At 33.7% G+C, this 14,739-nt stretch overlaps 1 protein-coding gene across 3 annotated transcripts in view; it reads left to right on the top strand.

Annotated features, from left to right (window-relative positions):
- GABRB1 (gamma-aminobutyric acid type A receptor subunit beta1) overlaps nucleotides 1-8,934 on the top strand; it is a 1,013,772-nt gene extending 1,004,838 nt beyond the window's left edge. For 2 of the 3 annotated variants that reach the window (XM_053703996.1, XM_053703995.1), the window contains exon 9: nucleotides 8,587-8,934. In XM_053703996.1, the coding sequence (XP_053559971.1) occupies nucleotides 8,587-8,934 (348 nt within the window). Of the gene's footprint in view, nucleotides 1-8,558 lie in introns of all 3 variants that reach the window. The other variant, XM_053703994.1, reaches the window with a different exon arrangement.
- Nucleotides 8,935-14,739: the final 5,805 nt, after the last annotated feature.

Here is a 14,739-nt window from a genome sequence, read left to right as displayed (position 1 = left end):
TAAAGGAACAGCAATGCACTACTGGGAGCTAGCTAAACACATCTGGTTAGCCAATAACTAGAGGCATATAAAGGTAGCTACCAATAAGCATTTAGCTCCCAGTAGCTATGGCTACCTAGGATATCAAGAGAACAAAGCAGATTTGATAGTAGAAGTAAATTGGAAAGTTGTTTCAAATTGAATGCTTTACCTCAATCTAATAAATATTTAGGTTTTTATGTCCTTTTAACTAGTTTGTATTGTGCCACATAACTGGAATAACCTATTTAGCTCACCGTGCTCAAGCTTACAACCATGTGTCATCACTCCAGATAACATATTTACAATGCTCCAGAGCCCAGTGGAGATGTGCTCTATACCACTCCAGGCAATGCTTGGCACTGTGCATATTAATGTGAGGTTTGTGTACAGCTGTTCGACCATAGAAAATAATTTTATAAAACTCCTGACGCACAGTTCTTGTGGTGATGTTGCTTCCAGAGGCAGTTTGGAACTCTGTAGGGAGTGATGTAAGAGATGTTAGGTGATTTGTATTAGCTGTTAGGTGCATTTGGTTCCTCTGTGAGGATCCTAATGTGGAAGTAAGAAGCAACTCGTTCCCGTCTAATATTTTGTAGCCAGATTAATTCCTGTAAAAGACCCCACTCTAAGATCTGGATTTGCACAGATCTTAGAGTTGGGATCTTTTACAGGGATCAATCCAGCTACAAAAATATCAGAAGGGAACGGGCAGCTTCTTAATTCTGCATTAGGATCCTCACAAAGGATCCAAATTCAGATACCTATTAGCTATATGCCTCAGTACTTAGGGGCCCCGCTCTGTAAATTTGCTTGGTCCATGTTTAAATTCACTGAGCTATTCAATACAACCGATTGTACTGCTAACCTTTGTATATGGAGATTGCATGGCTATGCGCTGGATTTTATGTACCTTTTAGCACTAACTGTGGCTGAAACACCTGAACTCAGTAATTAATAGGGAGTCCACATTATTTTTCCAAATAGTGTACCAGGTAATATAAGGTTTGGATGTGTGTCACAGCCACTCACAAGCCACTTCATTTAAATGCTGAAGTGTCTGCAGGTTATTGGCTTGCAATAGAGGATGACTTGGAGTAGATTACATCTCTATAAAACTCAGTATAACTATATTTTGTTACTAACTTCACCTCTTGCACCTGAAACTTTTAATTCCTAAGGTTATCAGATGTTGGTTTTAAAATATTCAAATGATGACATTTCTCTGAGATTGAAATGCACATTAACATTAAACATTAAAATGTTCAATGATTTGTGGATTAGCAATACATTAATTGCATTATAATTTGTGTAAATTATCAAAATATATTTTATATACTTGATCAGGGGGGAAATATCAAGAACTCATATTCAGGAACTTAAATAGATTAGAAAGTATAACGTTATAATGTGACAGGTACGCATGTAAAACCTATGCTGTTACTATTTGAATTGTTTTGGACCAATCTCTACTGTATGTGACCTCACTCTACAACATAAAGAGACAGGAGTATATTTATATCAAAATGCTGACAACTGGGAACATGAATTGTTTCTTGTTAATTCTCATTTTAGCGAGTTAAATCTCTAAGCTGTTGTGCCAGATAAGATCCTCACAGAAATAATTTCAGGATTTAGAGATCAAATATTGCTAATAACATGACAAAATAGATCAAGTATGTGCTATTAAATCAATCTCTTTTATAGTCCATCTTCTGCTCTGTATATAAATGAAAGAATTCATTAAAATGTATGTAAGATATTGCTTAGAACTGTGAAGAAATATATTGGCTAGATTACGAGTTTTGCGTTATGAGTAAAAAAAGCAGCATTATGGGTTATAACGCTGCTTTTTCACTACCGCTGCTATTACGAGTCTTGTAGGTAGAGCTGTCCCGCACACTTTTTTGGCCTTAACGCAAATTAACTTACGCAATTTGCATAAAGTCTTTTTTCAATGGGACTTCCATAGCGCCGATATTACAAGCTTTTTCTGTGAGGCCAAAAAGTCTAAAGTCAGTAGTTATGAGTTTTATGCTACAAAGCTGTAGCATAAAACTCATAACTAAAGGGCTAAAAACCCATAAACTACTTATTAACCCCTAAACCGAGGCCCTCCCGCATCGCAAACACTAAAATACAATTATTTACCCCTAATCTGCCGCTCTGGACATCGCCGCCACTATAATAAACATATTAACCCCTGCCGCATTGCAAACACTAGTTAAATATTATTAACCCCTAATCTGCTGCCCCTAACATTGCCACCACCTACCTACATTTATTAACCCATAATCTGCCACTCCGGACATCTCGGCTACTATAATAAACATATTAACCCCTAAACCGCTGCACTCCCGCATCGGAAACACTAGTTAAATTTTATTAACCCCTAATCTGCTGCCCCTAACATCACCACCACCTACCTACATTTATTAACCCCTAATCTGCCGCCCCCAACGTCACCGCCACTATACTAAATTTTTTGAGCCCTAAATCTAAGTCTAACCCTAACACCCCCTAACTTAAATATAATTAAAATAAATCTAAATAAAACCTACTATTAATAACTAAATAATTCCTATTTAAAACTACTTACCTGTAAAATAAACCCTAGGCTAGCTACAATATAACTAATAGTTACATTGTATCTAGCTTAGGGTTTATTTTTATTTTACAGGCAAGTTTGTATTTATTTTAACTAGGTAGAATAGTTACTAAATAGCTATTAACTATTTACTAACTACCTAGATAAAATAAATACAAAGTTACCTGTAAAATAAAACCTAACCTGTCTTACACTAACACCTTACCCTAACACTACAATTAAATAAATTACATAAATTAAATACAATTACCTAAATTACAAAAAAAACCCACTAAATTACACAAAATGAATTATAAGATATTTAAACTAATTACACCTAATCTAATAGCCCTATCAAAATAAAAAAGCCCCCCCAAAATAAAAAAAAGCCTAATCTAAACTAAACTACATTGGCCCAAAGAAATCAGCTCTTTTACCTGTAAAAAAAAAACACAAACAACCCCCCAACAGTAAAACCCACCACCCACACAACCAACCCCCCAAATAAAAACCTAACTAAAAAAACCTAAGCTCCCCATTGCCCTGAAAAGGGCATTTGGACGGGCATTGCCATTAAAAGGGCATTTAACTCTCTTTCAATTGCCCAAACCCTAATCTTAAACTAAAACCCACCCAATAAACCCTTAAAAAAACCTAAAACTAACCCCCGAAGATCCACTTACAGTTTTTAAGACCTGACATCCATCCTCAATAAGCGGCAGAAGTCCTCATCCAAGCGGCAAGAAGTCCTCAACGAAGCCGGGAGAAGTCTTCATCCAAGCCGGCAGAAGTGGTCCTCCAGACGGGCAGAAGTCTTCATCCAGACGGGCAGAAGTCTTCATCCAGACGGCATCTTCTATCTTTATCTATCCGGAGCGGAGAGGGTCCATCTTCAAGACATCCGGCGCGGAGCATCCTCTTCAATCAAAGTCTTCTTCCTGAATGAAGGTTCCTTTAAATGACGTCATCCAAGATGGTGTCCCTTGAATTCTGATTGGCTGATAGAATTCTATCAGCCAAACGGAATTAAAGGTGAAAAAATCCTATTGGCTGATTGGATCAGCCAATAGGATTGAGCTTCAATAGAATTGAGCTCGCATTCTATTGGCTTATTGGAACAGCCAATAGAATGCAAGCTGAATCATATTGGCTGATTGGATTTTCACCTTTAATTCAGCCAATCGGAATTCAAGGGACGCCATCTTGGATAATGTCATTTAAAGGAACCTTCAATTGGGAAGAAGACTTCGATTGAAGAGGATGCTCCGCGCCGGATGTCTTGAAGATGGACCCGCTCCGGATGGATGAAGATAGAAGATGCCGTCTGGATGAAGACTTCTGCCCGTCTGGAGGACCACTTCTGCTGGCTTGGATGAAGACTTCTCCCAGCTTCGTTGAGGACTTCTTGCCACTTCGATGAGGACTTCTGCCGCTTCTTGAGGATGGATGTCGGGTCTTCAAAACTGTAAGTGGATCTTCGGGGGTTAGTGTTAGGCTTTCTTAAGGGTTTATTGGGTGGGTTTTAGTTTTAGATTAGGGTTTGGGCAATTGAAAAAGAGCTAAATGCCCTTTTAAGGGCAATGCCCATCCAAATGCCCTTTTCAGTGCAATGGGGAGCTTAGGTTTTTTTAGTTAGGATTTTATTTGGGGGGTTGGTTGTGTGGCTGGTGGGTTTTACTGTTGGGGGTTTGTTTGTATTTTTTTTACAGGTAAAAGAGCTGATTTCTTTGGGGCAATGCCCAGCAAAAGCCCCTTTGAAGGGCTATTGGTAGTTTAGTTTAGGCTAGGGTTTTTTTTATTTGGGGGGGGCTTTTTTTATTTTGATAGGGCTCGTAGATTAGGTGTAATTAGTTTAAATAGCTGATAATTTATTTTTTATTTTGTGTAATTTAGTGTTTTGTTTTTTTTGTAATTTAGGTAATTGTATTTAATTTAGGTAATTTATTTAATTGTAGTGCAAGGTTAGGTGTTAGTGTAACTCAGGTTAGGTTTTATTTTACAGGTAAAGTTGTATTTATTTTAGCTAGGTAGTTAGTAAATAGTTAACAACTATTTACTTACTATTCTACCTAGTTAAAATAAATACAAACTTACCTGTGAAATAAAAATAAAACCTAAGATAGATACAATGTAACTATTAGTTATATTGTAGCTATCTTAGGGTTTATTTTATAGGTAAGTATTTAGTTTTAAATAGGAATTATTTAGGTAGTGATAGGAATTTTTATTTAGATTTCTTTTAAATATATTTAAGTTAGGGGGTGTTAGGGTTAGGCTTAGGGGTTTATAACTTTAATATAGTGGCAGCGATGTTGGGGGCAGCAGATTAGGGGTTAATAAATGTAGGTAGGTGGCGGCGATGTTAGGGGTGGCAGATTAGGGGTTTATAATATTTAACTAGTGTTTGTGATGCGGGAGTGCGGCGGTTTAGGGGTTAATATGTTTATTATAGTGGCGGCGATGTCCGGAGCGGCAGATTAGGGGTTAATAAGTGTAGGTAGGTTGCAGAGACATTGGGGGCGGGAGATTAGGGGTTAATAAATATAATGTAGGTGTTGGTGATGTTGGGGGCAGCAGATTAGGGGTTCATAAGTATAATGTAGGTGTCGGCGATGTCGGGGGCGACAGATTAGGGGTTAATAATTATAATGTAGGTGTCGGCGATGTTAGGGGCGACAGATTAGGGGTTAATAAGTGTAAGATTAGGGGTGTTTAGATTAGGGGTTCATGTTAGGGTGTTTGGTGTAAACATAAATTTAGTTTCCCAATAGAAATCAATGGGGCTGCGTTACGGAGCTTTACGCTGCTTTTTTGTTGTTGTTAGGCTTTTTTTCAGCCGTCTCTCCCCATTGATGTCTATGGGGAAATCATGCACGAGCACGTAAAACCAGCTCACCGCTGACTTAAGCAGCACTGGTATTGGAGTGCGGTATGGAGCACAATTTTGATCTACGCTCTCTTCTTGCCTAATAACGCCGGGTTTATGAAAACCTGTAATGCCAGCGCTGTAGGAAAGTGAGCGGTGACAATAACGTGCAAGTTAGCACTGTACCCCTCTTACCGCAAAACTCGTAATCTAGCCGTATATTAGCTAAACATGGAAATGAAAAAGTTTACAAAATATTTTGTTTATATATGTGCTTGTTTATTGTTACTGAGTCGATCACAGGTGAAGGTTGCATGAGTTTTTAAAGAACATACTTTGAAAAAAAAGTTTTTCTTCTAAATACAATAAAGTTCCTGAACATCAAATTAAAATGTGGGGTAGGATTACACTAAACAACGCCTGATTAAATAGTTATGCTCTTGTAAAATGGAATGTAGAAGTATGAAAACCTGCAGAAAGCTGTAAGTACTAGGGATTGGCGAATGTGGTGACAGTGCAATTTGCTTGGTAGGATTAATAGTCCTTTGGACATTAGTTTTGGACAAAAGAATGAAAAATAGTTCATGAGTTTAGTAAATTGATACATAATAGATACAAATATAACAATTCAAATGTTTCTATTTCCAATATTGGATAATTTGAATATTACATTTAAAGATAGCATTAGAAATACTATTAGATTAAACTAATGTTAAAATTCAAAATTTTGAATACAACATTTGATTTGACAAATACTATGCAGAAGTTCAATAGTTCATAAGGTAGGAAATTTAGTAAATTGATACATAAGTGATACAAATATAGCAATTAAAATGTTTCTATTTCAAGTATTGCATAATTTGAATATTACATTTAAAGGGGTAGTCTAGTCAAAATTAAACTTTCATGATTCAGATAGAGGGTGCAATTTTAAGCAACTTTCTAATTTACTTCTATTAGCAATTTTTCTTCGTTCTCTTGCTATCTTTAATTTAATTGTAAGCTTAGAAGCCGGCCCATTTCAGAACCTGGGTAGCTGATTGGTGGCTACATTTAGACACCAATCAGAAAGCGCTACCCAGGTTCTGCACCAAAAATGGGCCTGCTCCTATGCTTACATTCTTTATTTTTCAAATAAAGAGAACAAGAGAACAAAGTAAATTGGAAAGTTTCTTAAAATTGTCTGCTCTATCTGAATCGTGATAGTTTAATTTGGACTAGTCTATTCCTTTAAAGATAGCATTAGAAATAATATTAGATTAAACAAATGCTAAAATGTTGTGCAAACATTCGAAATTGGAAAAAAATTTGTTAAAATTTGTTTCATTTTTGAATGTTGCAAAGCATTTGTCTATCCCTAGTAAGTACTTTACACCGGAAAAAATAAATACAAATAATAAGTTGCTGTCCCCATTTTAAGGTTTGTTTCAAATTGTACTGATAGTTAGCAAGGGTCATTATTGCATAAATGCCATACCCTAACTAATTAGAGGGTGTTTTGCATTAGAAAAGATTCTTCATGTTTCAATTAATGCATTGAATGAATTGGTAATTAATGGGGGGGGGGGGTTAAAGCATATTAATTGTAAAGCTACTGGAAGCACATTGAGAATATTAAAGGGACATAAAACCCAAATGTTTTATTTCATAATTCAGATAGAGCATGCAATTTTAAGCAACTTTCTAATTTACTCATAATAACAATTTTTATTTGCTTTCCTTGTATCTTTATTTGAAAATCAGGAATGTAAGCTTAGGAGCTGACAAAAATGGGTTGGCTCATAAGCTTACATTCCTGCTTTTCAAATAAAGATACCTAGAGAATGAAGAAAAAATGGTTAATAGGCGTAAATTAGAGCATGCAATTTTAAAAAAATAGGTATCACATCCCTTTAAAGGGTCACTAAACCCAATTTTTTTCTTTCATGATTCAGATAGAGCATGCAATTTTAAGCAACTTTCTAATTTACTCCTATTATCAATTTCTTTGTTCGCTTGCTATCTTTATTTAAAAAGCAGGAATGTGATGCATAGGAGCCGGCCTATTTTTGGTTGAGAACCTGGGTTATGCTTGCTTATTGGTGGCTAAATGTCAGCTACCAAGTGCTATCCATGGTGCTGAACCAAAAATGAGCCGGCTCCTAAGATTTACATTCCTGCTTTTTAAATAAAGATTGATAATAGGAGTAAATTAGAAAGTTGCTTACAATTGCAGGCTCTATCTGAATCATGAAAGAAAAAATGTGGGTTTAGTATCCTTTTAATTATAGAAAATATCTGCTAATGTTTTTTCCTGAATTTATCACACATCATGCTTTATATACCTCTGGTATACAATCAGCATAACTGACTCTATTCTTTATTGACAAGTAAGTAAATCGTGTCTAAGATAGTGTTGGTTTTTGGAGCATTATAAAATGTTTCCTCCATGGAGCTTAAACTGCTTTTACAGGAAACTAAAAGGCTGGAATCATCCCAGGCACTTACTAAAATGTTGATGATTATTGATTTTTAGCCAAAGTGAGTAATACATTTATTAAAGAAGCTGAACTTCAAAAGCCAAGATACATAACTCCACCCTTTTATCAAGACAAAAGAAATGATGATTACAATCTGTGCTAAACTTTTACTTGTCATAAAGGGCCACACATAATTGCATACCATTGTGTAACAGACTGTTGTTATGTTATTTGCTATTTACAGTATATGTGCAATAGCTCATCTCATTATTGCTTTTTATTAGATACGTACATATTCCAGGATTTAAATAAAAAATGAAGTGGATATGAAAGCCAAAATTGAACATTCATGGTTTAGACAGAGCAACCAATTTTAAGAGACTTTTCAATTGACTTCTATTATCACATTTACTTGTTTTTTTTGGTATCCTTTGATGAAAAGCACACCTTGGTAGGCTCAGGATCAGCAAGGCACTACTGGCAGCTAGATGGTGATTGGTGGCTGCACATATATGCCTCTTGTTATTGGCTCACCGTGTGTTTAGCTAGCTACAAGTAGTGCATTGCTGCTTTAGAGCAATGTGATTAACCCCTTTGCAGGGGTTTTTATGTCCCTTTAATAATATCCCCCTGAGATATATTCATTTTTACTGCAGGTTGATGCGCATGGGAACATTCTGCTTACAACTCTTGAAATAAGGAATGAAGTCAGTGGATCAGAAGTTTTGACGAGTATTAGTGACCCAAGAGCCACCATGTTTTCATATGACAGCGCAAGTATTCAGTACCGAAAACCACTGTCCAACAGAGACCTGTATAGCCGAAATGCGTTGGATAGGCACATGGTTCATAAAAAGGGCCGCTTACGGAGAAGCGCATCTCAAATAAAAATAAAAATACCTGACTTGACTGATGTGAATGGCATAGACAGATGGTCAAGGATGATCTTTCCAATTGCTTTTGCATTTTTTAATGTGGTGTATTGGCTTTACTATATACACTAAGTTATGCAAATAATACCTTAATGAAGAGCTTAGTTATATTTTTCTGATCCTGAAGGGACTGCATTAGCAATAATGCTGCAATTAAAAGGTAAGATATTCAGCCATCTAACTGATTACAGTGTTACAGACAGTAGATTCTGTAATAAGGAAAACTATAGCTTTCATTTTAAAATGTAATGTTTTTAAAACAAAGACAAGTATTCCAATACATTATGGTAAAGAAAAGCTTTATAAACTATTATGTGTTATTTTATCTAGTTTCATTGTGCTAGTTAACAAAACTCATGTGCCAAATCAGTAATATTTCATACACTCAGATTTGTTTCATACATGTATTAATATGGATACTAACAAATGACAATGTCCTCTTAACCGCGAGCAAGAAATTTCATTATATAGAAGTATAAGGCTACTTAAAATTCTCTTTTTTTACCTCTACATTTTTAATCATTAAATTTAATTCTGTCACAAAATTATTAAGAGAAAAGGTACTTTTTTTATTATCATGTATAGTAATATCACCAATAATTTAAGTCCATATACCTAAGTAATACACAATGATACTTGGAAAATTATCTGATAAAACAGTAACTTTGTATCTTACAAAGCTGATATATTAAAAAAATATATATAATCACATAGCCGTTTATTATTTCTACACTAAGGACATGTAAAACATTTCCCTAATTTACTTAATATGGTAGCTTTAAAATTGTAAGCCATTTTCATTGATAGTCTAAGTAGATTTACATGGTCTTACAACTATATTAAATAAGGGCAAAAACAAATCCTTCTAGCTGAGGCAATGACAATTCTGCTTATGGTTAGAGACAATTTTTAAAAGTGGTTGGTCGAAGAAAGCGAGCATATAAATACAGATTAGTATATTGGGACTTTTTTTTACTGATTGTACATATTGTTAAAATCCAGATTGTAACTATGGTAACAAAAAGTTTAAGTTATTAAAATATGTTCGCTCGACGACATTTTTATTACTAAACCACCTATAAATAAGATCATTATCTGCTAGTATTATATCACCGTCATACAAATGGCGTAACTGTAACATAAATACTTTTATCATTATTGTACACAAATACACATACATATTCTGTCTGAGATAGGCAAGATCTGCTGTACAATAGCCACACTTTTTTATAAATTGAACTGAACACAGTAAGCAAACATCACTTGCAGAATGTAAAATACTCTTTGCAATATTTTTATCATTTTCCTTTTCTAATTTTTTTTATTTGTTGTATTTTAAGAAATGTTATTTAAATTGCACCAAACCTGTAAATAGACCGTTATAAAACCATAAACACAATAATTAATATGGTTTGGGAATCAAAACTGGGGGGGACTTTCCCAAATAATCTTAAAGAAATAGATTATTTATTCAATTTATACAGAATAAAAAAAATGTATCTGCACTCTGTTGAATATAATATTTATATCAAAAACTTTTAAAACCTAAATAGATTTTTTGGTAATTAATATTAAAGCAGTAAGATAAATATTACTTTTACTACTTGCATTACTTATGGTGTTAACAGTTTTGCTACATCAGGTGATGATTGTACACCTGTAAACATATGATTAAGTGAATCAGTATTAGTGCAAAATTAAAGCACTATGGGCTAGATTACGAGTGAGGCGCTATTTAGTGCTCCCGTTCACGCATTAACTTAGCTAGATGGAGGCTTTATGCACGTGATGGGTTGCGCTCATATTACAACCGTGTTAACTTCTTCTCCATAGAAGTCAATGGAGCTTGAAAACGTACAAAAAAACACGCCCATACTTGCACACTAACCCAACTGCGTATATTCAAGAGCTCTAAACTTGACATGAAATATTAATATTTCACATTCCAGTGTTCACATAACAGAATATGTTCTATTTATTCTTAGATACATATTTATTTATATTCCTGTAGATATATATGCATAGATATGCATTTTACATGAACAGTATCAGGTATATATATAAATATATATTTAATAATAAAATATACATTATTTTCTATGTGAAGAACATAGGAATGTAAAATATGAGTTTTTAGTGATTTAGATTTTAACACGGTCGGGTTAGCACACATGAAAACGTAGTAATCTTAACCTTTTAAAATATTAAATATTTTTAAAATAATAAAAAAATATTAAACATACTGTAAAATGTATAAATATGTTCTATGGATAATTTAGACTATTTTACAGTATATTTAATAATTTTTAATAATATTTATACAAAAAATATTTTATATGTAATATTTCAATAATGCGCCTTAAAGGGACACGGAACCCAAATTTTAATTTTCATGATTCATATAGAGCATGCAATGTTAAGCAGCTTTCTAATTTACTCCTATTATCAATTTTTCTTTGTTCTCTTGCTATCTTTATTTGAAAAAGAAGGCACCTAAGCTAAGGAGCCAGACAATTTTTGGTGCAGTACCCTGGACAGCACTTGTTTATTGGTGGGTAAATGTATCCACCAATCAGCAAGAACAACCCAGGTTGTACACCAAAAATGGGACGGCATCTAAACTTACATTCTTGTTTTTCAAATAAAGATACAAAGAGAATGAAGAAAATGTGATAATAGGAGTAAATTAGAAAGTTGCTTAAAATTGCATGCTCTATCTGAATCACGAAAGAAAAAATTTGGGTTCAGTGTCCCTTTAAGATTACTACCTTTTCATGTGCGCTAAACCGATCGCATTAAAATCTAAATCGTGAAACACGATGCACAAAACACATTTTATATATATATATATATAGAAATATGTATTCACAATAAAAAAACATCCTGGAAGTGAAGAGCATTGGAATGTGACATATGTACAGTTAATATACAGTAAAACACATACATACATTTGTACACATACACACCATACATATATATATATATATACAGGTAGCCCTCAGTTTACGCCGGGGTTAGGTTCCAGAAGGAATGGTTTTAAATCAAAACCGTTGTAAATTGAAACCCAGTTTATAATGTAAGTCAATGGGAAGTGAGGGAGTTAGGTTCCAGGCCCCTTTCAAAATGGTCATAAGTAACATCTAATACATTATTTTTAAAGCTTTGAAATGAAGACTTTAAATGCTAAACAGCATTATAAACCTAATAAAATAATCACACAACACAGAATATATAATTAAACTAAGTTAAATGAACAAAAACATTTTCTAAATAGCATTATAAACCTAATTAAATAATCACACAACACAGACTTGACTCGCATTTTTCTGCAAACAGTTCTTTCTATGCATTCCAATCTGGAATGATTTATAGACAGGAAGATCTTGTTCCTTTGCAAGCTGCTTGATATCACAGGTCTGGTTAAACTGATTAATTTCAGCTTGCTTGGCTTGCATATCTTTGCTGCAACACAAGCGGACAGTTCCACCTACTGGCTATTTTAATCAATGCACTGCTTCTCAATACTTTTCAATAGCAGTCAAATGACTGAAAAAAAGGTTGTTATTCTGAAACGGTGCAAATTGAACCGTTGTAAACCGAGGGCCACCTGTGTATATATATATATATATATATATATACATATAAATATATACACATATAAATATTTAGAAATGTGTATGTATGTATTTTTTTTTGTAACACCTCAGACCTCATATTTTTGAGCACTTACAACTTTTTAATGCAATTTTTTTAAAATAATTTTTATCATTGTTATTTTGAGTGTAACTGTACTTTTAAATGTATTTTTGATGTATGACACTTTTTATTCAACCAGAGCTCTTAAATCATGCTAATCCGACGCGCATTAAATTCGATTGCACTCAAGGGAATATGTTTATTTTCAACTTGTACTACACATGCTATTTTCGATGCATGCAATAAGCTGCAAAATACCCCTTATCTCTCGCATGCAACAGTGCGCCACTCATGATCTAGCCCTATATGTATAATTAAAACCATTTCACCATATGTATTAAGGATTACATCCAAATTATACTGACCAATTAATTGTACACAGACGTTTTACATCACAATTGCTCTTCTTTACATTTGTCACAATGACACTTTTAAAATATTTAAAATGCTCATGCTCCAGAATTCTTATATTCAACATTGTTTTCTGCTGTATGAAATCTATAAGGCTATTTATTCAAATCCACCAAATGAGCTGTGTGAAGTGTCTTACATGACGTTTTGGGGTACTGTAAACTTTGAGTCAATTCCAATCCATTTAAAAAAAACATTAAAACATTATTTTATTATACAGTTTTCCAGTACCATTATACAGAGTTAACTTCAAAAGCACTTTGGGTCCTATTTATTATATTGTGGACATACAATGTTCCCAGACAGGGAGCCTGTCCTCCTGCATTTGCAAGGAGCGAGGAGTCATCTGCTTCTAGAATTTATGATTTGTGCAGGTCCGCCTCCTGCTCTCACGCAGCCAGTTGGATTGGAATGATTTAGAAAAGGAAGGCAAATACCACCTAAGCATGCAAACAATGCTTTCAGACAGCTCTGGTTTACTAGATTGTAGTTGGGACCTATGTTAAAAGTAAAAGTAAAGTCAAAATTAAAATTTCATGATTTAGATTTTAAACAATTTTCCAATTTACATATATAATCTAATATGCTTTGTTCTTTTGGTATCCTTTGTTGAAAATCATACTTAGGTGCACCAATGCACTGCTTGGATCAAGCTGCTCATTGGTGGTTACATATATATATATATATATATATATATATATATATATATATATATATATATAAAAAAATATATATTTATGCCTCTTGTTATTGGCTCCTCCGATGTGGTTACCTAGCTCCCAGTAGTGCATTCCTGGTCCTTCAACAAAGAATATGAATCATGAAGGGAAAAAAATGGGTGTCATGTACTTTTTATGAGTTCCTAAAGCTATGAGGACCACATAAAATGTTATATATAGATTGCATAAAAACTTAAGTTAATACACATAATGTACACCAACAACAAAGTCTTATGTTTATCTTTAAAATATTGGCTGAATTGAGACAAGACGAAGTGTTCAGGAAACCATTGTTCTTTTTTTTTTCTTTTGCAACTAAAAGGACAGTACTACCCAAAAAATGGGTTTACAAAGATGTGTTTAAAACATTTCTAGTTTATAAAACTACCTACCAAAATAGGTTGCAACTATATCCTTGCACTTATTGCTCCTCCGACAACTATGCACAGTGTACTGATCTTTGGCTTCCAATAGAAAGTGAAACTTGAAGGATGATGGAGTTTAACTGCTTGGACTGCAACATAAATCAATAATTTCTGAACTTAAAATAACATTTCCTATACAAAAAATATATATATTTTGATGTGCTTAAAATAATGCTGTTTTAAAAGCATGATATAAAGTATAGAGTTTCCCTGTCACTTCCAAGTCCTTCCCCTTTGTATGAGTACTTGGTATGGTCCAATGCTATTTTCTAATACTGCAATGAATTGAATAACACATAAATATTACAGACTCACAAGAAGCTGTCATGTACATGAGAAATTATCATGGAGAACATTCAATTATTCTTCTATAAACACCTACTCATACACCCTGAAGAATCAGTTTGTAGCTTTGCAAACTTCAAAACCTGATTCTTGTTTCTTTTTAAAGGAATTATGTAATTTAATTGCATGTTTTTCAATTTAAAATACATAATCATAGGATTAAAGAACTAGACTGCAAATATGTATTTATTTTACAATTTTTTTTCTATTTTTTTTATTAAGAACCTAATAGGGTTCCTTATTTAGTTTGTAAACATAATGTATTTTTAATTGGATATAAA

Source organism: Bombina bombina, chromosome 2 (genome assembly GCF_027579735.1).
Source record: "Bombina bombina isolate aBomBom1 chromosome 2, aBomBom1.pri, whole genome shotgun sequence".
Lineage (NCBI taxonomy): Eukaryota > Metazoa > Chordata > Amphibia > Anura > Bombinatoridae > Bombina > Bombina bombina.
The sequence above is the reverse complement of the archived record's forward strand: the minus strand, read 5'-3'. Positions and strand labels throughout refer to the sequence as shown.